General features: G+C 47.9%; 1 protein-coding gene across 1 annotated transcript in view; it reads left to right on the top strand.

The window, feature by feature from the left end:
- Positions 7744-27097, top strand: part of DLG5 (discs large MAGUK scaffold protein 5) — a 127804-nt gene continuing 108450 nt past the window's right edge. The window contains exon 1 of the mRNA XM_021074240.1: positions 7744-8678. Within this exon, the coding sequence (XP_020929899.1) occupies positions 8375-8678 (304 nt within the window). The 5' untranslated portion in view covers positions 7744-8374. The remainder of the gene's footprint in view (positions 8679-27097) is intronic.

The following is a 27097-nucleotide window of genomic DNA, read 5'->3' as shown; positions in this document are numbered from 1 at the left end:
GGCGTTGCCGTGAGCTGTGGTGTAGGTCGCAGATGTGGCTTGGATCTGCTGTTGCTGTGGCTCTGACGTAGGCAGGTGGCTACAGCTCCAGTTCGACCCCTAACCTGGGAACCTCCATATGCCGCGTGAGCGGCCCAAGAAATGGAAAAAAAATTTTTTTTCTACCATTTCTCCCTGTCCCAGTACCCTGGGCAATCTTCATCACTAGGTATGGAACTCTCAGATTTCTTATTTTAAAACCATGGGGTGGCATTCCTGTCGTGGCTCAGTGGTTAACAAATCCAGCTAGTATCCATGAGGATGTGGGTTTGATCCCTGGCCTCATTCAGTGGGTTAAGGATCTGGTGTTGCCATGAGCTGTGGTGTAGGTCGCAGACTTGGCTTGGATCCAGTGTTGCTGTGGCTGTGGTGTAGGACAGCAGCTGTAGCTCCAATTCCACCCCTAGTCTGGGAACCCCCATAAGTCATGGGTGTGGCTCTAAAAAGACAAAAGACCAAAAAAAAAAAAAAACAAAAACAAAAAACAAAAACCTTAGCTTGCCTCTGGGCTATTCCTCTTTTTTTGGCCACACCACAGACATGTGGAAGTTGCTGGGCCAGGGATTGAACCAGGGCCACAGAAGGACAATGCTGAATTCTTAATCTCCTAGGCCACCAGGGAACTCCCTCTCTTTCTTCCTTCCTTTCTTCCTTCCTTCCTCCCTTCCTTCCTCTGCCCCCCACCCCTTTCTTTCTGCCTCTAGGCTATTCCTGAACTAAAAACAAAAGCAGTTTGGAAGAAAAATGTCTTCATGATTTGAAAAGCTACCAAGAACCAAGCTTAAGCCAATTTTTTTGTAAACAGGTGTAGTTCATTTCACTATCATAGCATTCCTAGAGTTGTGTAAAACATGGCATTGTTGGCATCCCAGGGGAGTTCATTCTTTTATGGAATTCTTCAAGGAAATCTTTTTGTCTTTCTCTCTCTCTCTCTTTTTTTTTTTTTTATCTTTTGTCTTTTTAGGGCCACACTCAGGGCATATGGAGGTTCCCAGGCTAGGGGTCTAATTGGAGCTACAGCTGCTGGCTCATGCCAGAGCCACAACAACAACAGATCCAAGCCACATCTGCAACCTATACCACAGCTCATGGCAACTCCGGATCCTTAACCCACTGAGTGAAGCCAGGGATGGAACCCACAACCTCATGGTTCCTAGTTGAATTCACTTTCACTGCACCATGATGGGAACTCCCGAGATATGACATTTAAAAAGATTTCCTTAGGAAATTCCCGTAGTGGCACAGCAGAAACAAATCTGACTAGGAACCATGAGGTTGTGGTTTCGATCCCTGGCTTCACTCAGTGGGTTAAGGATCCGGCGTTGCCGTGAGCTGTGGTGTAGGTCACAGACGCGGCTCAGATTCCAAGTTGCTGTGGCTACAACGTAGGCTGGCAGCCATAACTCTGATTTGACCCCTAGACTGGGAACTTCCATATGCTGTGGGTGCAGCCCTAAAAAGCAAAAAAAAAAACAAAAAACAAAAAAAACAAAACCCCAAACAAACAAAGAAAAAACAAACGTATCTCAGATGTTGGGCCACCAGCAATTTCCAGGGTGGGGTGGCAAAAGTATCCTAGGAAGGCTTGCTTCTCTGTTCACATCCAAGTGTGGATACCAAGGTAGTTTGTGCACACAGACATCTACAGTCACGCTGAAAAAGCCCCACTCCAACCTACAATGTGCTCACACTAGCTGTGCCCATGTACACATGCAAGTTCACGCACGCACACACACACTTTTGAAGGCAGCCTTGCACACTGCCAAAGGAGCTGCACACGGGGAGCAGACACCAGGATCTGGTTTTTCCTGGCAACAGCTGTTGCTTATCTACCACGACAAAAAGCCTAGGGTCAAGAGGCCCCTGGGGCCCTGGCTCATTCAGTCTGCAGAAGGCTCAGTTTCTAGGCATCTTCCTTTGAAAATTTCCCCTCCAGTTGCTGGTGGGGAACCAGATTCTGTATTCCAACAATACTATTGCTAATTACCCCCAAAAGCAAGTCCTGGTGAAGGAGTGGGTTTCCATTTGTTCATACAACAGAGTGTTCTGAGTGCCTAGTGGGTGGCAGGCACTCTGGCAGGTTGATATTGTTCCTGTCCCACACAGCTCATAGTCTTTGGGGACCATTAGGCTTCTACTACTGCTGTGATAGAATTTCCACAATCTTCGAGCTTTAAAACAACCTACAATGAGAATCTCATAGCTCTGTAGGTGAGAGGTCCAGGTTGGCTGGACTGGTTTTCTCCACTCAGGGTCCCTCCAGGCTAAAATCAAGGCGTTGGCCAGTTGGGCTCTGACGGAGAGGCTGTGGGACGTATCCACTCCCAGGTTCCTTCAGATGGTTTGTGGAATCCATTTCCTTGCTGCTGTAGGATGGTGGTCCCCGTCACCTTGCTGGCTGTTGGCTGAGAACCACCTTTAGCTCCTAGAACTTCTCTCTGTCCCTTTGCATGTGGGCCCTACATGGCAGCTGGCAATGGCATGTCAAATCATTTTTGGGCTCGGAATCTCTCTGACTTCCCCTTCTCTCACCTCCGGCCTGTGAAAACTCTTTGCTTTGAACGGTTTGTGGGATTAGATTAGGCCCGCCAGGATAATCCGGGTTGTGCTCCCGATTTCAGTCTGTAACATTAATCTCATCGGCCCAGTCCCTTTAGCCATGTAACATAACGTATTTCATATTTGGAGGTTCTGGGGGCCAGGGCATGGACATCTTTGTGAGGGTGCGTTCTGCGTACTAAGGGGATATAGAGAAGTAAATTGACAACTTTAAGAATATATCTTGGTACATGTTAATAATAGGGAGGTACAAAGTTGCAGTGATAGCAAGGACCAGAGATATTTAGCCCTTATGAGCGGAGATCAGGAAGACATGCCTGGCTTCCTAAAACAGGTAACACCTAAGTTGAAATGTGAAGACTGAGTGGGGAGGTGGTGGTGGTGGTATCTGAATCAAAGCGTTAAGGCATCAGGCAGGACTGTGCTTGCAGAAACCTGGAGGGGGCCATGCACTCTCTCAGGGCTGCACTAAGCTGGGGGGCAGATATCTGAGCAGAAGCATCTTTTGTGGGGTCTGGGTGGGCCACGTTTATATGCAGGGCAAGGCAGGAGAGGGTGCTTAGCCCCCAGTGCTTAGCCTCCAAGGGGTAGCAGCTCTGCCTGGAGCTCCCAGCCTGCCCACCACATGCTGAAGCATCTAAGAGAGTTTGTGAACCTCTCTCACTTTGCTTCTGATGGTACTCCTTTTTCATATGCTCTCCTTCCCCATCTTTCCTTTATTTTTTGGCCTCACCGTGTGCCACACCTGTGCCAGTGACCATGCCAAATCCCCAACAGCTAGCCCACCAGGGAACTCCCCCATCTTTCCATTTTTAGCAGATTTTATTTTTGAAGCAGGGCTTCAATGCAAAACTCTTCAGTTCATTCATTCATTCACCATATTCACTTATTAATTTAAAAATACTTGTAGAGGGGAGTTCCCGTCGTGGTGCAGTGGTTAACGAATCCGACTAGGAACCATGAGGTTGCGGGTTCGGTCCCTGTCCTTGCTCAGTGGGTTAACGATCCGGCGTTGCCGTGAGCTGTGGTGTAGGCTGCAGACGCGGCTCGGATCCCGCGTTGCTGTGGCTCTGGCGTAGGCCGGTGGCTACAGCTCTGATTCAACCCCTAGCCTGGGAACCTCCATATGCCGCGGGAGTGGCCCAAGAAATAGCAACAACAAAAAGACAAAAGACAAAAAAAAAAAAAAAAAAAAAATACTTGTAGAGCACCTACCACATTCTAGGCATTGTGGGAGGGGGATGAAGCAGAGAACAACAGAGAAGGGGGCCCTGCCCTCACCTGCTATCTGAATACAAGTGAAAGAGAGGTCTTTCAGCTTGAGCCCACCACCAGAAACAACTGCCCCAAACCTGCTGCCACATGCTATGAGGAGTCTCTCCTCTCAGATGGATGAGAAAGGGAAAACATTTATTGAGCACTGAATCCTTTGATAGTATTTTTTTTAATGGCCTCACCCATGACTTATGGATGTTCCTGTACAAGGGATTGAATCCCAGCCACAGCTGCAACCCATGCCACAGCTGTGGCAATGCTGGACTTTGATATTATCCTTGATATCCCTATTTTTCAGATGAGGAAACCAAGACACAGAGAGATTTACCTAATATTACCCAGCTAGTAAGGGGCAAAGCCATTATTTAAAGCAGGCATTTGAACTGCAGAAGCTGCCCACTCAAGCATTACATTGGGGGGTTTATATGCCTGCAGATACCAGGGCTTTATATAAGTCTCATCGCTGAATTCTCCTAGTAACCCTACTGAAGGGCGATCTTTATTCCAAATGCTGAGATGCAGAAATGGAGGCTCAGAAAGGGATACCTAGGGAGTGAGTGTCAGCATTGAGATTTGAGCTCATGTCCTGCTCCAAAGTGATTACCCTTTAAAAAGGAGGGAGTGTAGAGGGGAGAAGAGAGATGAAGAGTCACTTTGGAGGGAAAGGAGCCTGTGAGGAAGAGACAAGATGGAAAGAGGCATGAAGGGAAGGCCTTGGGGTGGCATCAGGAGGTTAATGGGGGGAGAGCAGTTTTCTAGGGGGAGTTGTGCTCAGAAGCCAGCCAAGGAATGAGTCGTCCATGAGTATGCAGAGGTTTTAGTGTCAGGCATTCGTTCTTTCCTAGGGACCATAGAGAGGGAAAGGGGGAGAATGGGGAGACCTCAGCTTGTTTGTTGACAAAGATGACAAAGAGGAGAGAGGCGTGTGTGTGTGTGTGTGTGTGTGTGTGTGTGTGTGTGTGTGTGTAGGAAGCACAAAGATTCTATCTAGAACATGGAGGGCTGTTCTCAAGGAGGAGAGGCCTTATTTTCCCCTAAGATCAGAAAGAGGGAAGGTACATAAATCTATGCAGAAGTTCCTAGGCAGCAGAAGAGTGAGGTGACAGGGTAATTTGTAAAATGGGAGAGCCCATCTTTGTCCCTTGTGATGACACTGTATTACTTTCCTGGGGCTGCTGTAATAAATTCCGACAAACCTGGGGTGGTTAAAACAACAGAAACTTACTAGCTCTTGGTTCTGGAGAGTAGAGGTCAGAAATCAAGGTGTGGGTAGAATTGGTTTCTTCTGGGAGGCTCTGAGGGAGAATCTGTTCCAGGCCTTTCCCCCAGCTTCTGGAGATTTCTGGGAGTCCTTGGCATTTCTTGGTTTGTAGATGCATCACTCTTTTTACGTGGTTTTCTCTACGTGTGTGTCTGTGTCCACATTTCCCTCTTTCTATAAGAACTTCAGTCATTGGATTAGGCCCACCTAACCTAATATGACCTTGTTTTAATTTGATTACATTTGCAAAGACTTTATTTCCAAATAAGGTCACATTCACAGGTGCTGGGAGTCAGGGCTTGAACATATTTTTGGGGGGACACCGTTCAACCTAGAACAGGGCACAAAGGAGATATTATGTGGTAAGGTGCCCTGAAGGATATAAAATGCTCCAGAAATACAAGGTCATATCAAGGTCACCAGCTAAAAGATTCCTAAGGTTGACCATGTTTATAAAGTAAACAATTTACTCCAGAATTTATGTTTTGCATAAAACCCCAGAGTTTCCAGTAAAGAGTTTGCTGAAAGTAGTCATCCATCACTCTATAGCCCCTGGGAGAAAGCACTCTTAGCAAATGGACTTCCTCACTGCTTCCCATGAAGGCTTCCAGGGGCAAAACACACATACTCCCTGTTATCCTTTTAGCGGTTACTGGGAAACGGCACCTCCCTCCTGCCCTCTCCTATCTCGGGCACCCTTTTGACCTAGGACTTAGTCACAGTTCGTTCTAACTACAAAACCAAATTACTTTCCAACTTCTACTTTTCCATTCTACCTTCCTCCTACTCCTAGATTTCTAGTTAATCCAGCTAGGAACAGAGGTCCAAGTGTGTTCTGAAGAGTGGATACTTTTGCAGGCGATTTAGGATGTATGGGAACTGGTGGCCAGAAGTGGGTACCATGTCTCAGGGCCAGGAGCTGGAGGGACAGTGAGAGAGCCTGTTTAGACCCCTGGCCTGTGCAACAGTCAGCCTTCTCCTCCCTTGGAAACTTGCTTAGTCATAGAAGCCCAGACTACCTAAGCAGGAAGTCCTCTTAAAAGAATTGAGGAGTTCCCATTGTGGCTCAGTGGGTTAAGAACCCAACATAGTGTCGGTGAGGATGTGGGTTCGATTCCTGGTCTCACTCAGTGGGTTAAGGATCCCATGTTGCTGGCTCCGATGTTGCTGTTCCTGTGTGTAGGGTGGCAGCCTGGGACCCCTAGCCTGGGAAATTCTACATGATGCATGTGTGGCCCCTAAAAAGGAAAAAAAAAAAAAGAGTGCCACGATTTTGGAGTCCATTTTGGTCATGGAGGCCTTAAAGAATTTGATTAAAGCTGTGGACTTCCATCCCAGAAAAATATATACATATCTACAAAAAAAAAAAAAAGTTCAGGTAATTTCAAAAGCTTCACTAACACCCAGGAGCTTATTCATAACTCCTGATGGAATATACTCTTCCTACCTCTCTGAAGAGAAAACTGAGAATAGCCAGGGTAATTGATTTGCTCCCACATTGTACAGTTTTTTAAAGAGAAATCCAAAACTGAACTGCAACCTCTGGTAGACTTGTTCTAGCCACTATATATAGAGTTTGTTTCCACTAAATAAAAGTGACTCCTCCCCTTAAAGAAGCAGAAACCTGAAGAAAACTGCTTTGGGGATATGAGTGGGAGAGGTGGGGGTGGGAGAGAGGGTGTCAGCAGAAATAGCATCTGTGGCCCCCCGTGTTGGTACATTAACTTCACTCAATTGACACAGACTTTTGCAATGGCCCTGGGATTTCTGCTGTGCACTAGCGAGGTGGGGTTATTGAGAGCAATCAGCTAGGATTCCAGCTTTTAAGGACCTTCTCCTGCAGTCAGGGGGTAAGTGGTATGTGTCCACAGAGGGCTGTAATGGGAGGCAGAAGACATTCTTGGACTTGGATCCCAACTGTAGAAGGTATGAAGTGAGCAAGGTTTCTGTGGCCCCTTCTCCTGAGACTAGCTACAGTCTGGTGACATCTAGCATGAGAGCACTTCTCTTGCCAAAAGGATGAACTGGCTCCACCGCAGACCCCACCACTCTCTTCTTCATCCAGCAACACATCCTGCCCCCTCTCCCCAACATCCAAACCTCTTCTCTTGGGGACCAACCCACTAAAATGGGGGTGAGAGAAAAGAACCTGATTAACCAAGTCTCAGGGGATTATACTGGGACATTGTCTACATAAGTGCTTCTTGGAGTGGGGAAATCTCACCGACTTGGGGGAGGTCTTAATTTGGAGATGTCCAAGTTTAGGGGATGTCCCCTCAATTGTCTCCAGGCTCAATTTTGAATTTCTCAGATTACAGAAGACCCTGGATGGGGAGCAGGGTTTTGTTTGAGGGGGTCTCCAACAGCTTGGGGGCTGGCCGTGTGCCCGACCGGGGCTGGGGATTCCGCCTGGCTCCTAACTCTGCATCGCCCACCGCCCGCTGTGCCTGGGCCTCGGAGACCGGGAGAGCGCGCGCGCGGCGTCCCCGCCTCCCTGGCGGGCCGGGGGCGGGGAGGCGGCGACCCCTCCCTTTCGCCCATCCCCTCGGGGCCCGCGGCCTGGGCGCTCGTAGGGCGGGCCGGGGGGAGGGGAGGGAGAGGGGAGAGGGGAGGAGGGTGGAGGGACAGACCGGCGGCGGCTGGGCGCGGGCCTGACGGAGCGGGCGGCAGCCTCGGGGTCCCGGTGAGCCGGGCCGGCGCTCACGAAACGGGCCGGGCCGACGCGGCCCCCGGAGCTGTCGGGGGCCCTGGGAAACACTGACGGGCCACTTTCCTCTTGGAGTTGTGATCGTGTTCAGGGGGCGGCACCGGGGCCGGCGTTTCTGGGCGAGTTTTCTCGCGGGGCCAGAAAGGGAGCGGCGCGCGCCGAGTGGGAGGGGAGGGGGAGCATGCCCGGCTGGAGCCGGGCCTCGGGGCGCGCCCCGGCCGCCGTCCCCACCTCCGCCTCCTCCTTCTCCTCCTCCGTCTCCTCCTCCTCTTCCAGTCCCGCCGCCGCCGCAGCCAACATGGCTGCGCTCCTGAGGCCAGGAGGCGGCCGCTGCTGAGCACCGCTCGGCGCCCGGGCCCCCAGCCCGCCCAGGCCCCTGCTCATGGCCCTCGCGGCCTCGCGGCTCCCGGCGCGCTAGGGTTGCCGCCAGCGTTCGCCGCCCCGAGGCGCCCGGGGCCCGTCGCCGCCCGTCCGCACGCCCGCCGGCCTCGGGGAGCCCGGTAGCTGTCCGGCGGGGCGGGGCGGCCGCCACCATGGAGCCCCAGCGCCGGGAGCTGCTCGCCCAGTGTCAGCAGAGCCTGGCCCAGGCCATGACGGAGGTGGAGGCCGTGCTCGGGCTGCTCGAGGCCGCGGGAGCGCTGAGCCCCGGCGAGCGGCGGCAGCTGGACGAGGAGGCGGGAGGCGCCAAGGCGGAGCTGCTGCTCAAGCTGCTCCTGGCTAAGGAGCGGGACCACTTCCAGGACCTGCGGGCGGCGCTAGAGAAGACGCAGCCTCACCTGCTGCCCATTCTCTACCTGAACGGCGTCGTCGGGCCGCCGCAGCCCGCCGAGGGCGCGGGTGAGTGTCAGACCCCTGCCCAGCCTCTCGGACCCGCCCTGCACGACTTCTCTCTCCCGTTCTCTGAGGGGGAAGTCGCGAGGGTCGCTTATCTACTTGGCGCCGGCAGCGGGGCGAACCTTCCCTCCTTCAGCACCCCTGGGGAGGGGGCGATGCGCGAACCCCCACTTCACACCTCCTTCCCCAGTCCCGCCCTTGCTGGGAACAATGAGGGGCACTGCAGGCCGAGACCCTCCAGGTACAGAGGCATCGGGGTTCTCCCGAGACCACCAGGTCCAGCCACGGGGCGACCTCTGAGAGATGTTCATCCGTCCCTTTTCTAAGGCTCTTCACCATCATCCACCAGTCCTTTGAAAGCCTCTGCTAACCCTCAATCAATGATACAGTCTAGAAGAATGGAACCTGGGTCAGGGCTGGTACTCCTGAATTTTGGTTCCTGGTACCCCTTTCAGGACCACTGGTGCTTTTTCGCTTTATGATTTTTCTCAGCTCTGCCCAGAGCTAGTCTGTCTGCTCACCCAGACTTGTGGTTGATTATGCACAATGCCTGCTACGTTTCTTTGGAAACTGGGCCGGGAAAAGTTGGGGAAGTTGCATTGCACCATGGGAAAATCCTAGTAGTAGCTGCTAGGGGCTCAGTTCCCTCCCTGACGGTTGGAGCTGCCTGAGAAGGGAAGGCTGGTGGCTGGTTCCCTTGGGTGGTGGGTGACGAATTTATGAGTATTCATGTATGTGTGTGGGGTGTACTGCTGGGAGTTTGTGACAAGTGGTAGGTTTGGTGTGGTCTGGTTGGGATGTGTTTAAAGACAGGCTTTTAGACAAGGAAGCTGAGGAAGAAGGCATAAAACTGAGGAAGGAAGAGAAACAGCATTTATTGGGCCCCTGCTGTTGTGGCAGGCCCTCTGCTTTATCACTTTTAATTGTTACCACTCTGTGAGCTATTATTCCTACTTTGCCAGAGAGAAAACTCCAGCTTGGAGTGGTTAAATTGCTCAACGTATTGGGCACCAGGAGTTTTCAATTATGACTTATTGTTTTATTTAACCCATTTGGAGCCAGAAAGCAGCAAGTGCCACCTTTTCTGTCTTGCCTTTGTTTTAAGAGTGAATGGAGAGAGCTGACAAACTGCCTTTAACAACTTGTAGGTCATAGGATGATGGGACCTGTTTATTTGGCCGTTAAAAGCCTCATTTATTAAGGAGATGATTTTATAAGCTGTTCTTAGTGACAGTTCCATTGGATATTGGCCGTCTTAACCAACTTTTTATAGTGAGGGAAATTGACATAGACACTAAACTGCTAGCCACACAGCACATCATTTCATTGCTGGCCCTTCCGCCTCCACTTTGGGTTTCTGTCCCTCAAACCTGCATTGTCCCCCAATTATGATCATGTCTGTGTTGCTGGGCAAACCCAGCCCTCTCCTGGGATGATGCTTTGGAAGATGCTAAGAAAACCTATTAGATGTGGCCATGAGGATAAGTTCAGAGGGATAGCTCTTTAGGGTAATTTTTTTTTCCTTTTTAATTACTTTCGGTCTATCTCTTGCTCAGTCATTGAAGGAGGAAGTTGATCAAGGAAGCACAGGAGTGAGAGTGCAGACCATAGTCCTCATTGGGATGTGTTTGAATCAGTTCTGGCTTTAATCTCTGGAATAGATGGATGAATTGCCGTTAATTAGGTCCCTCCTTTTTCCATGAACTTCTCGAAGCTGGCCCTGACCTCTAAGGAAGGAATGAAGTAGTGTTTGGATTTTATCTTCCAGGGCAGGATTTCAGATCCTAGTTTTACCACAATGCAGGGCTCTATTAGCTTTTCAAGGGAAAGTGAAGTTCATTTTGATTAATACACTAGGAAAAAATTAGGATAGGATTTGGTCTGGCAAGTTGCCATGTAGAGCTTCTAGGGATGAGAGGTGACATGGTGTGCAGGTAAACCATAGAGCATTGGGATCTTTGCAAAGAATGAATTATTGGAGTTCCCGTCGTGGCGCAGTGGTTAACGAATCTGACTAGGAACCATGAGGTTGCTGGTTCGATCCCTGGCCTCGCTCAGTGGGTTAACGATCTGGCGTTGCCGTGAGCTGTGGTGTAGGTTGCAGATGCAGCTCGGACCCCGCATTGCTGTGGCTCTGGTGTAGACCGGCGGCTACAGCTCCGATTGGACCCCTAGCCTGGGAACCTCCATATGCCGCGGCCCAAGAAATAGCAACAACAACAAAAGACAAAAAAAAAAAAAAAAGAATGAATTATTGCACAGTTGTTTTCCAAATTTTTTCTTTTAGCCAGAGAGTCCCTCTTTTTTTTTTTTTTTTTTTTTTGCCCCATTCACGGTATGTGGAAATTCCAGGGCCAGGGATAGAACCTGTACCACAGCAGTGACCCGAGCTATAGCAGTGACAACTCTGGATCCTTGGTTTGCTGAACTACCAGGGAACTCCAGGGAGCCCCTTTTATGGTGCAAAGCTCAGCGCCTAAGAGAGCTGCTAGCGTTGTAGAGATGGAAGCACCTGTTTATCCCTGAGGAGCTAAAGTCGGGGAAACCCAGCACTGCATCCTGGTCTCTGCTCTTCTGCAGTTTCTACTCTGCTCGCAGGTGTGCAGCTCTGCCTGTAAGTCAGCCTTAGTGCAAGGCTCTTGTGGGAGCCCTGAGGGAGGGACCAGTTGGTTTCCCAAAGATCTGCAGCCTCAGGGGGAAGTCCCTTTGTCACTGTTTCTACATTGGAGGTGCTGCCGTCACCTAGTTAGAGGCTCCCTTCGTGGATTCTGCATCCCATGTGGGATCCTGGTCCAGAATGCCCATCCCCTGGTTGGCAGTTGTGTGCTGTGGGAGCTTTTTGTGCTACAGGCAAATGGTATCTGGCAGTTCCCCTTATGGGGCCTGGAACTGGGCCGGGGAAACTGGCTTGGGTGGTACTGGGCAGATAAGCAAACTAAACTCATCTGTTCTGCTCATGGTCAGTTAGAGCCGCAGACATTTATAACCCATCATGCTCAGGTCTGGGGTGTGAGCATGACTTAAGAAAACACAGTGTTGTTCTATTTGGGGGACAGGGGTACTTCTATACCAGGATTGATAGTACATTGCTATTAGGGATTTTATATCTCCTTGCATACTCTAATATCTCACCTGTGGTACCTGGTGGCCTGAGTGATGCCCTTTCCACATTGCACTGGTTTCTATGCCCCTATATGCGAGGTCTGAGAGCAGGCCAGAAAGGAGCTGGAGTCAGGCTAAGCGCAGGGCTCCTGATTCCATGTTGGGGGCGTTTTTTCCTGTTACCTGGTTAAGACCCTGCCACTACAATTTCAGGCCATTTCCTACTTTGGGGAACCCTGGGATTTTGTAGGCTTTTCTCATCCCATTACATGCATCTGTAAGGAGGGAGTGAGGCCTTCATCCCTGCTGGTGGTAGAGAGAGGAGAGAACTGTTCTCTGACTGGCTCCGTCCTGTCTCTCGAGTTTTTCCCACAGTTGTACTAGGATCTTGTTTGTTTACTTGGAACCCACACAGTCCTTTGTTTTTTCTCTTTGATTTAGTTGCTAACATCTTGGTTTTCTCACTCAAGTGAAGCTCCTTGACCACCTGGCTCTGATCCTCCAGGCCCTCATCTGTGAGATGGGGCTGGGGGTGCTGTGTGCTCTGCCTCAGCCAATGGGAGGCTAAATTCGACTCGAGAGGCTGGAGTGCCTGGTGTTGTGCTTGGTCCAGGTGGGGCCAGGTGCAGACAGGGAAGGGCTGAATAGGATGTAATTCCAGCTGCAGCTCTGTTGGGACACTTAAGAGAGTGACATTGTGAGACAGATCAATTGCATGGTACAACGACAAGCAGGGTTTTTTCTCGTTTTATTTTATTTTTGTTTTTATTTTTTGTGTTTTTAGTGTCGCACCTGCGGCATATGAAGGTCCCAGGAAAGGGGTTGAATTGGAGCTGTAGCTGTCGGCCTACACCACAGCTCACGGCAATACCAGATCCTTAACTCACTCAGCGAGGCCAGGGATCAAACCTGTGTCCTCATGGATGCTAGTCAGATTCGTTTCTGCTGAGCCATGACGGAGACGCCCTCTTTTTATTTTAAAAAATTTTATTTATTTATTTGTCTTTTGTCTTTTTAGGGCTGCACCTGTGGCATATGGAGGTTCCCAGGCTAGGGGTTTAATCAGAGCTACAGCAATGCCTGGTCCGAGCCACGCCTGTGACCTACACCACAGCTCACAGCAGCATCAGATCCTTAACTCACTGAGTGAGGCCAGGGATCAAACCCGAAACCTCATGGTTCCTAGTCGGATTCATTTCTGTTGCACCACATGGGAACTCCAAAAATGTTTTTTTATTTTTTGACCATACCCACAGCATATGGAAGTTCCCAAGCCAGGGATCAGACCTGTGCCACAGTAGAGACCTGAGCCACAGCAAGTGACAATGCCAGATTCTTAATCTGCTGAGCCACTAGAGAACTCCTTTTTCCTCCTTTTAAAACTCTGTCTAGGAGTTCCTGTCGTGGCACAGTGGAAACGAATCCGGCTAGGAACCATAAGGTTGCTGGTTCGATCCCTGGCCTCGCTCAGTGGGTTAAGGATCTGGCGTTGCTGTGAGCTGTGGTGTAGGTTGCAGACAAGGCTGGGATCTGGCGTTGCTGTGGCTCTGGCATAGGCCGGTGGCTGCAGCTCCGATTGGACCCCTAGCCTGGGAACCTCCATATGCCATGGGTACAGCCCTCAAAAGACAAAAAGACAAAAAAAAATCTGTCTACTACATGCTTTCCTCAATACTCTGTTCACTCCTGGTGGCTCAGATTACACCTAAATGTGGAGGGCTTCCCAAACCATTTCTTATTAGGTCTCTTTCATGGGGCAGAATTGGCAGAAGGCAAAAATGGCAACTGCCTGCTGGTCCTCTTACTCTGTGCTCAGAGGTGAAGGTCTCCTCCTCATCCTCTCCATGTCTCCTCTTCAGTTTCCTAGAGAGTCAGCTGACTTGGCTGCACCAGAGTTAAGAGGATGGAGACAACAGCACCTGTTGGAGAAGTCGAGGGAGGGTTTCAGGAATGATGGGGCTTGAGCTCGGTGTTGAAGTTGCTCTGAACCTGCAAGGGGAAAGGAGGAGGATGTTCTGGGTGGGAGATACAAGAACAGAGGCCTAGCCATGAGAGGAGCAGTGAGTTTTCAGCCTGAGTGAGCAGGGCATTGACCTTGGCTCTGGATGGGTGGGGATGCAGAGGTAGTCTGAAGGACTGTGATGGCTAGGCTGAGCAAGGGGTTTACACGCCACTTGGAATTTAGGCATCACACACTTGTCAGAAGTTAAAGCTGGAACAATTTCTTTTTTTCTTTCTTTCTTTTTTTTAAAGGAATAACCCTGCCAGGTGTTTCCAGTAGGATGAGTACAGTTGGCTGCTGATTGTCCCGTGTGGATAATCTATCATTTATTAGAGGTTACCTGGACTTTTGTTCTCTCCCTACTCTCTTCAAGTACCAGCCACCTTTTCTTCACCCACTCTGAAGTAAAGCCATTGTTGTTCGTCTTTTGGTTCTTTTTTTTGTTTGTGCCTATGACATGTGGAAGTTCCTGGGCCAGGGATTGAACCCATGCCACAGCACTGATAAAGCCAGATCCTTAACTGTTAGGCCACCAGGGGAACTCTTCTTCTGGTTCTTTTGATTGTGTTAAGAGAAAGTAGTGAAGGAACTTGAAAGTAATAGTTTATTTATTTATTTTTATTTAAAATTTTTTTTTGCTTTTTAGGGCTGCACCCATAGCATGTGGAGGTTCCCAGGCTAGGGGTCCAATTGGAGCTGTAGCTGCCAGCCTACACCACAGCCATAGCAACACAAGATCTGAGCTGCGTCTGTGACCTACACCACAGCTCACGCAATGCTGGATCCTTAACCTACTGAGCGAGGCCAGGGATTGAACTGGCAACTTCAGGGTTCCTAGTCGGATTCGTTTCAGCTGTGCCATGATGGGAACTCCTAAAAAAATTTTTTTTTAACTGAAGTATTTGATTTACAATGTTTGGTCAATTTCTGCTGAAAGTAATAGTTCCAGAGAGGTTTCTGAGAGGCAGATTTTATTTATCTCTGTATGTATTATTTCAGGCACTTTATTGCAAGTAAGAGAAACTTAACTCACTCAAACTGTATTAGACAGAAAAGAGAAATTTATTGCATAATATTCTTTTTTTTTTTTTTTTTTTTTGTCTTTTTTTGCCTTTTCTTGGGCCACTCCCGTGGCATATGGAGGTTCCCAGGCTAGGGGTCCAATTGGAGCTGCAGCAACCGGCCTATACCAGAGCCACAGCAACGCAGGATCCGAGCCACGTCTGCAACCTACACCACAGCTCATGGCAACGCCGGATCGTTAACCCACTGAGCAAGGGCAGGGATCGAACCTGCAACCTCATGGTTCCTAGTCGGATTCGTTAACCACTGCACCACGACGGGAACTCCTATTGCATAATATTCTAAAGCTTTGGGATGGATTGGGGGAACTGGCGCAATTGATGCTGAATGCCATGGGTTTTTCCTATGGGCTGGGACATGACCTCAGCTCCTTCTTGACTTCATCTTCACAGCCCCTGACCAGAGAATAACAGGAACTGTATCCAGTTAATCAGGCAGAAAAATTTCACGGGAGGATTCTGATTGGCCTGACTAAGGTCACATGTCCATGTGAGACCAAATCACTGTGGCTGGAGCTAGGGAACTAAGATTAGCTCAGCAGTGGACCCAACCAATAGGGTAGGGTAATGGAATGCTGTGACTGGCAGTTCATAAAAGTAGCATGTGCTTCTTTAGAGTGGGGATAAGCAGTTCTCCAAAGGAAGAAGAACAGAAAGGATGTTGTGCAGGTAAAAAAAGCAGGTGAATGTCTGCTACATGTGGTCTCATCTTTGTGTGATGATACAGTTAGCAGAAGAGGTGGTTGCTGGAGTGGGGAGGTGGGAAAGGTGGTCAAACTTCACTAGGTTTTGGGCCTTGAGCAAGACAGATTACATATCTGAACCTAGTACCCTCTTTACAAAGTAATTAAAACAATAACTGCCTTGCTATTGCTATTTGACAATCAGTGGTAAGAAAAAAAGAGGAGCGTGTATTAGTGTGGTGAGCAATGCAGCCTGGAGCCAGCCTTAGAACCAGAAACCTGGGAGTTCCTGTTGTGGCTCAGCAGTTAAAGAGCCTGACTAGCATCCATGAGGACTGGGGTTCAATCCCTGACCTCACTCACTGGGTTAAAGATCCGGCGTTGCTGTGAGCCGTGGTGTGGGTCGAAGACTCGGCTCGGATCCTGAGTTGCTGTGGTGTAGGCTGGTGCCCACAAGTCCGATTTGATCCCTAGCCTGGGAACCTCCATGTGCTGGGGGTGTGGGCTTAAAAAGCAAAAAAAAAAAAAAAAAAAATTAAAAAAACCCCAGAAACCTGGGATTTGCCTGATATTTCTGAGGGTTATGTGAAAGTTCCTGGTAAACTATGCTGAACAGATATCATGGTTGCTTATACTGTGGCTGTGGGTCATCAAGGGTAGAATGTAATGTCCATGAGCCAAATTTGCTGTTGTATTCCTAAAGCCTGGAATAGAGGCTTGCCAAGATTGTTCAGTAAATTTGTGTTGAGTGGATGACTAGTAGTTTTGTGTAGAATGAGTGGTGTGTCCCTGTGTAAGCCCAGATCCTCTTCAGAAATACGTGCAGATTCCTAAGTGGTGACTTCACAGTGACAGAAGGCTCTGGGAGTGCAGGGAGGCTAGAGTGAGTTCCAGATGCATATGCTGATGTCACCACCCATAGTATGTCTGTGATGGGAGCAGGTGGTGTGACACTGGTGTCTGAAGTATCCAAGGTCACCCCTTAGGTACCAGCATTGTGGACCGGCTGCCAGGAGCCATGTGGAGCGACCACATTGCCCATTGTAGGATTGGAGAGCAATTCCCTTTTTGCACACAGAATTTGAATGTCAGCTTGGTGTCCTCGAAAGAGTCTTGGATGGGGATCTACTCCTAACTGTGCAACATTTTGACTTTGGATGAGCCTCTTAACTACCTTGAGCATGTTTTTTTCCCCCAGTAAAAGCTAGAAGTTAAGCTTAAACAAGTTTAGCATTGACTGAGAACGTTCTTAGTCCTGTACATGAGATGGCATTGGGTCCAAGGAAGCTTGGTGATGGGGTTGGACTATATTTCTGAGGCTTCTTCCAGCTCTGTACCATGATCACTGTTTTCTGATTTAGTGTTAGTGTTGAGTGATTTATTTATGTATTTATTTATATGCTGGCTATTTCCTGGAAAAGTAAGCAGTATAGGAGAAGCATTTTGTCAAAGTTTTTTTGTTTCAGAGTTCCTGTCGTGGCTCAGCAGAAGTGAATCTGATAGTATCCATGAGGACACAGATTCGATCCCTGGCCCCCCTCAGTGCGTTGTGGATCTGGTGTTGCCATGAGCTGTAGCGTTGGTCACAGAGGTGGCTCGTATCCCAAGTTGTTGTGGGTGTGGTGTTGGCTGGCAGCTACAGTCTCATTTGACCCCTAGCCTGGGAACCTCCATATGACATGGGTAAGGCCCTAAAAAGACCAAAAATAAATTTAAAAAAGTTTTGTTGTTTTACTTTATTCCAGCCACTTTTACATTTTTTTGTTCCACTTTATTCTGACCACCTATACACCTGTTGTGAGGGGGCTCTTTAGTAATTTCCTTTAACCTGGGGAAGATGTGTGCCACGGAAATAGTGAGCATAGAGCAAGAGAGCTGAGGTGCCTGTTAGTGTGTGCAGTAGGGATGCTAAGCATATTCAGAGAAGAATTTTAAATGGGATTGAATTGGGGAGATACTGCATCTTTTTCACCTTTTACCTGGGTCAGATCACATCTCTCTCAATTGTGTGTCTCTGTGGATTATTTTGAGACAGGGTTCCACGAAAATGTTACAGAAATATTTTAAATTAAACAGAGATGGAGTTCCCTGGTGGTTCAGTGTGTCAAGCATCTGGTATTGTCTTTGATGTGGCTTGGGTCACTACTGTGGTGTGGGTTTGATCCCCAGCCCTGGCATGTTGCTGGTGTGACCAAAAAAAAAAGAAAATTAAACGTAGTTGTTTCCATGTTGGCCATCCAGTTCTAAACCCTTGGTGGATGGATAATTGTGAGGTGATTGTTGACCTTGATGTTCATTTGATGAAACTAAGGGTCGTAATCCATTTGCTTCATAGTCTTTTTTTTTTTTTTTTTTTTTTTTTTAATAGTGTAAGATTTACCATTTGAAAGAAAAAGGAGTTCCCGTCGTGGCGCAGTGGTTAAGGAATCCGACTAGGAACCATGAGGTTGCGGGTTACATCCCTGGCCTTGCTCAGTGGGTTAACGATCCGGCGTTGCCGTGAGCTGTGGTGTAGGTTGCAGACGTGGCTCGGATCCTGCGTTGCTGTGGCTCTGGTGTAGGCCGGTGGCTATAGCTCCGATTGGACCCCTAGCCTGGGAAACTCCATATGCCGCGCGGGAGCAGCCCAAGAAATGGCAAAAAGACAAAAAAAAAAAAAAAAAAGATTTACTATTTGAATCATTGTTTTCTGTTTTTAAATAGTGCAAGATATACACAACATGAAATTTACTTATTTTTAAGCGTATAGTTCAGTGGTTTTAAGTACATTCACATTGTTGCGCAACCAGCACCACTATCCATCTCTAGAATTTTTTCATCTTGCAAAACTGAAACTCGGTACCAATTAGAAAAAACTTCATTTTCCCCTCTCCCGAGCCCCTGGCAACCCCCATTCTACTTTGTTTTTGTGAATTTGACTGCACTAGGTATCTCATATAAATGGAGTCATATAGTATTTGTCATTTTGTGGCTGGTTTATTTCACTTAGTATGTGTTCATACTTCTGTGTTGTAGTGTATGTCTAAATTTCCTTCCTTTCTTTTATTAAAATTTTTAAAATTGTTGGAGTTCCTGTTGTGGCACAGTGGTTAACGAATCTGACTAGGAACCATGAGGTTGCGGGTTCGATCCCTGGCCTCGCTCAGTGGGTTAAGGATCTGGTGTTGCTGTGAGCTGTGGTGTAAGTCACCGACGAGGCTCGGATCTGGCGTCGCTGTGGCTCTGGCGTAGGCTGGCGGCTACAGCTCCGATTCCCTAGCCTGGGAATCTCCATATGCCGTGGGTGCGGCCCTAGAAAAGACCAAAAAAAAATTTTTTTTTAAATTGTAGTGAAGAACACTTAAAACTTGCTAACCTAACCATTTTTAAATGTACAGTTCAGTAGCGCTAAGTATATTCACACTGTTGTGTTAAGAGAGCTCTAGAACCCTTTCCTCATGTAAAACTGAAACTGCATCCATTAAACAATAATGCCTCATTCACCCCACCTCCCCTGCTCCAATCTCTGGGAGCCACAATTCTACTTTCTGTTTCTATGAACTGGATTACTTAGAAGTGGAATCACATAGTATTTGTTTCTTTGTGACTGGCTTGTTTCACTCAGGGTAAGGTTCATGCATGTTGTAGCATGTGACAGGATTTCCTTCCTTTTCAAGGATGAATAATAATCCACTGCATGTATGCACCACATTTTGTTTTTCCATTTATCCACCAGTGGACTCTTGGGTTCCATTCACCTCTTGGCTATTGTGAATAAAGCTGCTGTGAATGTTGGTGTTGGTGTACAGCTACCTCTTTGAGGCTCTGCTTTTCGTTCTTTTGGTTGTATATCCACGAGTAGAATTATAGATCATATAGTAATTCTGTGCTAATTTTTTAAGGAATTTCTGTACTGTTTGCTTTGAGGTGGTGTTGTTGTTTGTTTTTGGTCTTTTAGGGCCACACTCACGGCTTGTGGAAGTTCCCAGGCTAAGGGTTGAATCAGAGCTGTAACCACTGGCCTATACCATAGTCACAGCAACGTCAGATCCAAGCCAAGTCTGCCATCTACACCACAGCTCACAGAAACACCGGATCCCTTAAACTGCTGAGTGAGGCCAAGGATGGAACCTGCATCCTCATGGATACTAGTCGGATTCGTTACTGCTGAGCCACAACGGGAACTCCCTGCTTTGAGTTTTAATTAAGGAAATCCTTACTATCCCCAACACCTTGACTCATGGGTGAGTGGCCTGGCCCAAGTCCTAGTTTCTAGCATTTAATTTTTCTTCTAAAAACTGCGTATTTCTTTCCCCCCAGACTCATTTTGGGAAGTCTCAGACAATTTCTGGACTTTATTTAAAGATTTTAGTTTCAGTGGTCATCTGTAACTCTTTTGAGGGCAGAAGTTGTTGACTGTAGAATCCCATCAGCATTCATATCTGGCAGCCAGGGGCTGTTCACACATTTCCATCGTGTTTGCATTGCTAACATCTCCATCCCCAAAGGCCTTGAAGTATGTTAGTTATTTCCGCTTCGTAGACACTTGCTCCTTATACCATTGGGTTGGTTTGCTTTTATAGACTTGAACCCAGGGTAACTGGCTATCAGGGTTTTCTTTAGAAAGGCCTAGATCAGCATTTCCCAAGGAAGTATCTTCTAAACAGTAGTTCGTTGGGATGTTAATGCTGTTATTTGTAAAAGGGTTCTGTGGTCAAGTGCATTTGAGCAGGTCACCAGTGTGCTTTGGGACTTGACTAGAGTGGGTTCACTATGCAGCATTTCCCAAAATGATTTGACCACAAAACCCTATTTCATTGACCATCTTGCAACATCAGTGTTCTGAGAAATGCACTCCTGGGAAACTTCACCATTAGTGCATGGAACTGAAATATCAGTGTATACCATCATTTTTTCAATTTTCCCCCAGCTCTTTAATTCAAGGAACCAAAACATTTCTATTCTTTTTTTTGGGGGGGGGGGCTTTTTAAGGCTGCACCTGAGGCACATGGAAGTTCCCAGGCTAGGAGTCGCATCAGAGCTGCAGTTGCCGACCTACGCCACAGCAACACTGGATCCGAGCCGCATCTGCGACCTACACCCCAGCTCACAGCAATGCCGGATCCTTAACCCACTGAGCAAGGCCAGGGATTGAACCCGACCAAGTCCTCGTGGATATTAGTCAGATTCGTTTCCTCTGTGCCACAACGGGAACTCCATTATTGTAAATTCTGGTACCAGCTGAAATGGGCATATGTGATCTGGGGCCAGTGGATTGTTTTGGATGTGTTGATGATTAAGATGTGTAACGGATTCTGGGACCAGCAGTTTTTGGGGCGTTTGTGATCTTGCATGGGATGTGTGACCTTTCTGGACTTCAGTTTCCTCAGTGCACCTTGGCAAGAATGAAGTCTTGTTTGTGAGGGTTATTCTTTGAGATGGTTAAATCTCTTGTGGTCTTCTCTAGGACTGAGCTTTGATCCATAATTGGGGTTTCTGGGGGCACCTTGGAAGAAGGTGTGGAGACCTGTCCCAGTGGTTTGGTGACTGGTTAACTGTTGGGTCTTTCCTGAGCTCTGGGGAGTTTGTTGGGCTAGGGAGCAGGAAGATGGCTGTGAGAGTATTGTTACTTCTGAGGTAAAGATGGGTGACACAGATGAGTGACCTAGGTGGCTTGAGCATCATTGGTGGGTTTAGAGCCATGGAGTGAGGCCATAAAGAGAGAGCTGAGTATTATGAACCCAGTCTTGGGAACCCCCTTACAAGTTTAAAGCTTGGTTCTTCCCTCTTAGGCTGTGCGACTTTAGCATGTCACTTAACCTCTCTGGGTTCTTTTTCCTTACCTGGAAAGGGGCTAATGGTGTTCTCCTCCTAGGACTGAGGTGATTTATATGAGGGGAGGGTAAGTTGCTGCTGCTCTCTCTGCTGTTGGGGGTAGCCTGCCCTTGAGTGAAGACCCAGTCTTCTTCCTGTCCTTGGAATCAGGAGGTGTCAACAGGGCAGAGGCCATACTTGAAGTTGGAGAGATGCCCAGGGGGGAGTCTAGAATGTGCATGGATCAGGAAGCCCACATTCCTTTCACAATGCTCTGGTCCTGTAGCCCACAGTGGAGGAGGGCATTGCCATGAGCTCTGATGACTTCAGCTCCAAAAGGACCTTGGGTGAGTTATTTTAAAGGAAAGAGTTAGCAGGGCTTGGATGCCTGTTTTCAGATGATCATTGGCAGGTGATGAGACCCGATCCTTTTTGACCCCAGAGAGCTGAACATGGACCTCCCAGTAGAAGATACTGGGAGGTAGAATTTGAGCTCAACATAAGAATTTGAGCTCAACATAAGGAAGACCTTTCTCCCTTCCTCCCCATCTTCATTTTAAGCTATATATTATGAAATTTTTAAACGTGCAGAGTGGAGAGGATAATATAATGAACACCCACCTCTCCCAACAACTTTTGTTTTCTGTAATATTTTAAAACAAATTCCAGACAGCATATCACTTCCTCCGTAAATACTTAAGGAAGTGTCTCTAAGAGATAAGGCCTTTAAAAAAAAAAAACAACACCATAGCCAGGGGACCATTTTTATAACCAACAACATTAATAATTTCTTAGTGTCATCTCATATCCAGTTAGTACTCAGTTTTCCTTGTCATAGAAATGCCTTTCTAGAGATGGTTTGTTCAAATTAGGATTTTAATAAGGTCCACACGTTGCATTTAGTTGATGTTGCTTCTGAGTCTCTTTTATAATCCCTAGTAGCTTCCCTTCTCCTGGCCTTTGAGCCTGTGATGTATAACTGTCCTCTATGAGTTAGATGATTTTTGTTTTGTTTAGCTGTAATATCCTTTTCATTAACTGGACTCTTACATGAAAGCCAGCTACATAAGGTAGGCAATGCTATATGGTGATGGCGTGTGGAGGTCTGGAGCTTTCCCCTTTTCCTTGTGAACTCCCAGAGGTACTTCTGCAGGGTTCCCTCAGTTCTCCAGGGACTCTGTGTAACAGAGTTTGAAAACCACTGGCTTGGATGCTTTTGTTTTATGATGCTCTCCATGAAGAGAGAGTTAAAGAGCCAACCAGAGCCTCACCATCCTTTTCCTGAGCTGAGCTGTGTTGGTGAGTCACAGCTGGACCCAGAGGCTGCTGGTGGTGTCAGCTGTGCTTCCATGAGATGCTCTTGTCTTTGCCTGTTTCCTTTGTTTACCTCTGTAGGTTTCCTTTCGGGATGAACCATGCTCTCAAAAATGACAAGTAACCGCAAGGCAGATTAAAAAAAACAAAAACAAGAAAAAAAACAACACAACACTCTGCTACATAAGGCAGTGATATGGGAAGGAGCAGAGTGAAACCTCATCAGATGGGACCCCTTGGGTGGGAAGTGGTTACCTTTTTTGAAAAATTATTTTCTTTAAAATAGTTAACTGACTGTCCCTACCCCTACATTGAGAACTGTTAGTGGGAGTTCCCATCATGGCGCAGTGGTTAACGAATCCAACTAGGAACCATGAGGTTGCGGGTTCGGTCCCTGCCCTTGCTCAGTGGGTTGACGATCCGGTGTTGCCGTGAGCTGTGGTGTAGGTTGCAGACGTGGCTCGGATCCTGCGTTGCTGTGGCTCTGGTGTAGGCTGGTGGCTACAGCTCCGATTGGACCCCTAGCCTGGGAACCTCCATATGCCGCGGGAGCGGCCCAAAGAAATAACAAAAAGACAAAAACAAACAAACAAACAAAAAAACTGCAAAAAAAAAAGAGAACTGTTAGTCGTTGATGCATAATTAAGCCCCTTCTGATATGCAGCCTTCAAGTGGGATTCGTGGAGCTGCCTGAGTGGGAATGGCTGCCAGCAGCGGTAATCACCTGTGACTCTGTGCTTCCACCTGTGTGGGCCGTCACAAGCCAGGGTGTGTTTTTCTACCCACAGTGTTTTGCTAGGTGTGGCCTATCTTACCAGGTGGCTCAAGCCTCTTTCAGAATCAAGTTCTGGTTACTTCTAGATGGTACCTGACTCCTTAAGATGGCCTGCCCCCCCCAAAGCAAATATCCTTGTCCATCATTTTGACCATTGTAAATCTGCTGTCTACATATGAAAATCTGTTTAGCCAGTAGTGAGTGATAACAAACCACATGGGAAAAAACTGAATTTTGTATTTTTATGTTTTGATGTAAGAGGTTATACTTTCAAGAAGTGTAAGGATCGTTTTAGTACTCATAATAACCTCTGTTCTTCTTGTTCAGGGTAACCTTCTTTTCTTCTCATCTGGCCAGAACTTTCATTTCCTGTTTATGTTTCTTAAGCAGCTTAAGATTGTTGAGAATCAGGGCTGGAAGGGATCATAGAGACCACTTTGCCCAAACTGCTGATTTTACAAATGAGAAGCAGCCGTCCAGAGACACAGAGAAACTCTACCAGCCTCTCACATCGTGCCCTGGCAGAGCTGCACACAGGATCCAGGTTTCTTCCCAGACTGGGGCTCCTTCCAAGATGTCTCTGCCAGCCATAGGCTGGGTGGGGAGTGTTGGGAGCCGTGGCTTGTTTTTCCTGATTGGGGCCTGGCTTCGCAGTTCATGGAGTTGTGCTCCAGCGTTCCTTCCTGACCATTGAGAAAAATCTTTTATCAGCTCATGCAGTTGGTATTTATATTCCACACATGGGCAGACTAAGCCGAGAGAGGTTTGTCAGTTGGTTCAGGGCCTCCAGGTGCTCAGAGGCTGCAGTAGGTTTTGGAGTCCTCATCAGTTTCTTTATGGAGTCTGCGTTCTGTGTTCCAGGCCATCCCCTGAAGGTCCTCTCAAGATTCCTGTGTCCTGAGCCTGGGACGCCCCGCCTCTTATGACAGTGTTCATTTGCTCAGGAGACATGTTCTGAGCACCTGTCACACGGGGGGACTGTTTGGGTGTAGACATGGGATGTGACGTCTAAATTTAGTTCTGAGTCACAGAATGGGTCTGATGTTGGCAGGAGGTACCTCTCTGTCTCATTCTTTTTATGACACAGCAAAAATGTCCAGTGCTGACTGCTGTGGGTTCTTATTGCTTAGTCACAGGACAGAGTTCAAGCAGCAAAATGACGCCACTGAGCCTCTTGCCTCAGAGGAAAAAAGCCTTTAATAAAGATAAGAGGGTAAAGACCTAGTGGACACTAAGCTGGTCACCGTCAGGCTAATCAGTGGGAACTGGATCCAGGAAAAAGCAGGAAAATAAACAAAACCAAAATGTGCTGTCTCCGGGTCCTTCTGAAAAAAATATAACTGAACTTAAAATAGCTTTAGAATTTAGGGGCTATGTGTGTTTCCTTTCTGGTAGAAAATGGCAGATCACCCTTATAAACCTTGTCATATATTCTTCCCCATTTCATGAACCCAGGGAGAGGGAACAAAACAGTGACCAGCTGTCCTTGCTGTCCGTGAGAAGTTTTGGAATTTCATGTAAGCTCCTGCTTCTACACTGAGCCTCTCTTATATTAAGGCTTCTCATATGACAGCTCAGTGGAGGTGGCATTGTCTTATTGCGTGAGGTCATCCAGGCTTTAGGGTGGAGACCAGAAGAGTTGGGTCCAACTTTTATCTGTTCAGCTGCCTGCCCACCTGCCCATCCATTATCCATCTAGTATATACCTGGTCAGTGCTCCAACCAGGTTCTGCCGAGTGCTGAACTTGTAGAGGTGAGAAGGACATTAGCATCACTCATGAATGACACCACAGTCCTGTACTGGACACCTCAACTTGGATTTGGGGACCAGGGATTGAACCTGAGCCACAGCAGTGACAATGCCAAGTCCTTAACCACTAGCCCACCAGGGAATGCCTGAAATTTTTTTTTTTTGGATGGAATATATACATTCCTGGTCTTCCTCAAAGGTTTTCATTTTTGGTTGTGCTGTCTATTCTGGAGCTTTTAGAAATGCTGGAAAGTAATCTGCTTAGCTTATGGACTTCCTACTCCTCATCTTCCATTTTGTGGCTTATAGTGGATGACAAATATATTTGCAAAAATCTGTAAGATTCTCAAAAGGGTGACAGAATGGTTTCTGCTCACCAGGAGTTTGTTGTCTTAATAGAAAGCCCAAGCCTGAGGTAGCAGGTGTGCAGCAGGACAGGTCATGCAGCACGGAGGCCACCTAAAGTTCAGTGTACTGTGAGCTGGGCACAGGTGGGCAGCTGGCAGTCTGGATGGGCACTGGAAAGGATTGAGGAGGAAGGCTAGCCTGATAAGGCAGCTTGTGGAGCAGAGGCAGGAGGCTTGGGAGAAAGTCCATTTTATGAATAGTGAGTCTTCTCAGGAATTCCGGGCTTCTGTTCAGGGCACACAGTTAGCAGGCCCTGGGAAAATGGGGTCAAGCTGACCAGCTCCCAGAAGGCACAGGGCAGGCCTGACTGCTGTGTCCACTCATTCTCCCTGCATTGGTTTTCTGTGAGGCTGCTTGAGCCCAGGGCTGCTGAGAGGAGTGGGCGGGAAGATGGTCTACAGAATGTGGTAGAGGGCACTGTTGGCCAGAGGAGGGTGGGGTGAGGAGTATAGGCCCCCTGGCCTTCTCAGAATCCCCAGAGGTGACTCGTTGGCTTTCTGTGATGAACCGTCAGATGAATTGGAAGGCCTTTTCCCTAAGTTTCAAGACTATTATTACAGCTGGGTGTTTAGAACTCAGAGTCCTGGAGTCCTCTGGGGAGCTTAAGACCAGTTCCATCTGCTGGCCTTCTCTTTGGGGAGGAGAAGGGGGTGGCTGAGGGGCAACAAGTGACTGTTGCTTTCTAGCTGTGTCCCTGTGGCCACCTCACATAGCCCCGCCAAGCTTTATCCTTCTCTCTCTGATGGGGTCCATGACGCCACTTCCTTTTGAGCCGGTATGAAAGCAGGTGGATGTGCAGGGAAGTGGTTACATGCATGTAGACTGTGCTGTGTAGATGGTAGGTGTTTCTGTTTCATAGGATGCTTTGTCTTTTATTTTTCTATTTCCTTCTTTGATCTCAGCAACTTTTGGGGGTCCTTCCTCTACCTTTCAGTGAGGGAACAGGTGGGAGAGGTCAGGTCACTCAGGAGTCATTTTAGTAGAGTGGTTAAGAGCCTGTGTCTGAGTCAAGAATTGGGTTCAGATCTTGGATTTACTGCTTACTGTGACCATGGACAAGTCACGTTCCCTCTCTGAGCCTTGGTTTCTTCTGTGAAATGAGAATGATACTAGGATCTTGTTTTGTAAGGACTGAAGGAGTTACTGTTTGAAGTGTTGAGAGTGGTCCCTGGCACCCCGTGAGCACTGTGTAAGCATCAGCTGTTACTTATATTGCCATTGGTGCCTTTTGCTCCATGGCTGTGTAAGTGGCATTCACACTGTGACTTCTAGGGCAGATTGGTCGGTCGGTTGGTTCTCCCCTGTGTTCCATACTCAGTGCTGGTCTGCAAACTCTTGGTTCCTGATCCATGATGAAGTTAGCACGGAGATTGAGATCAGTGTTTAGCAATCTTTAGAGCAATTTGACCTTGCTGGGGCACACTGACAGGTAAAGACTGCTTCAGGTGCTGTCAGATCACATGGGAGTCACATGTGGTCTGAGCTGAGCATAACAGTCGGTGGTGGGACTGTG

Source organism: Sus scrofa, chromosome 14 (assembly GCF_000003025.6).
Source record: "Sus scrofa isolate TJ Tabasco breed Duroc chromosome 14, Sscrofa11.1, whole genome shotgun sequence".
Classification (NCBI taxonomy): domain Eukaryota; kingdom Metazoa; phylum Chordata; class Mammalia; order Artiodactyla; family Suidae; genus Sus; species Sus scrofa.
The sequence above is the reverse complement of the archived record's forward strand: the minus strand, read 5'-3'. Positions and strand labels throughout refer to the sequence as shown.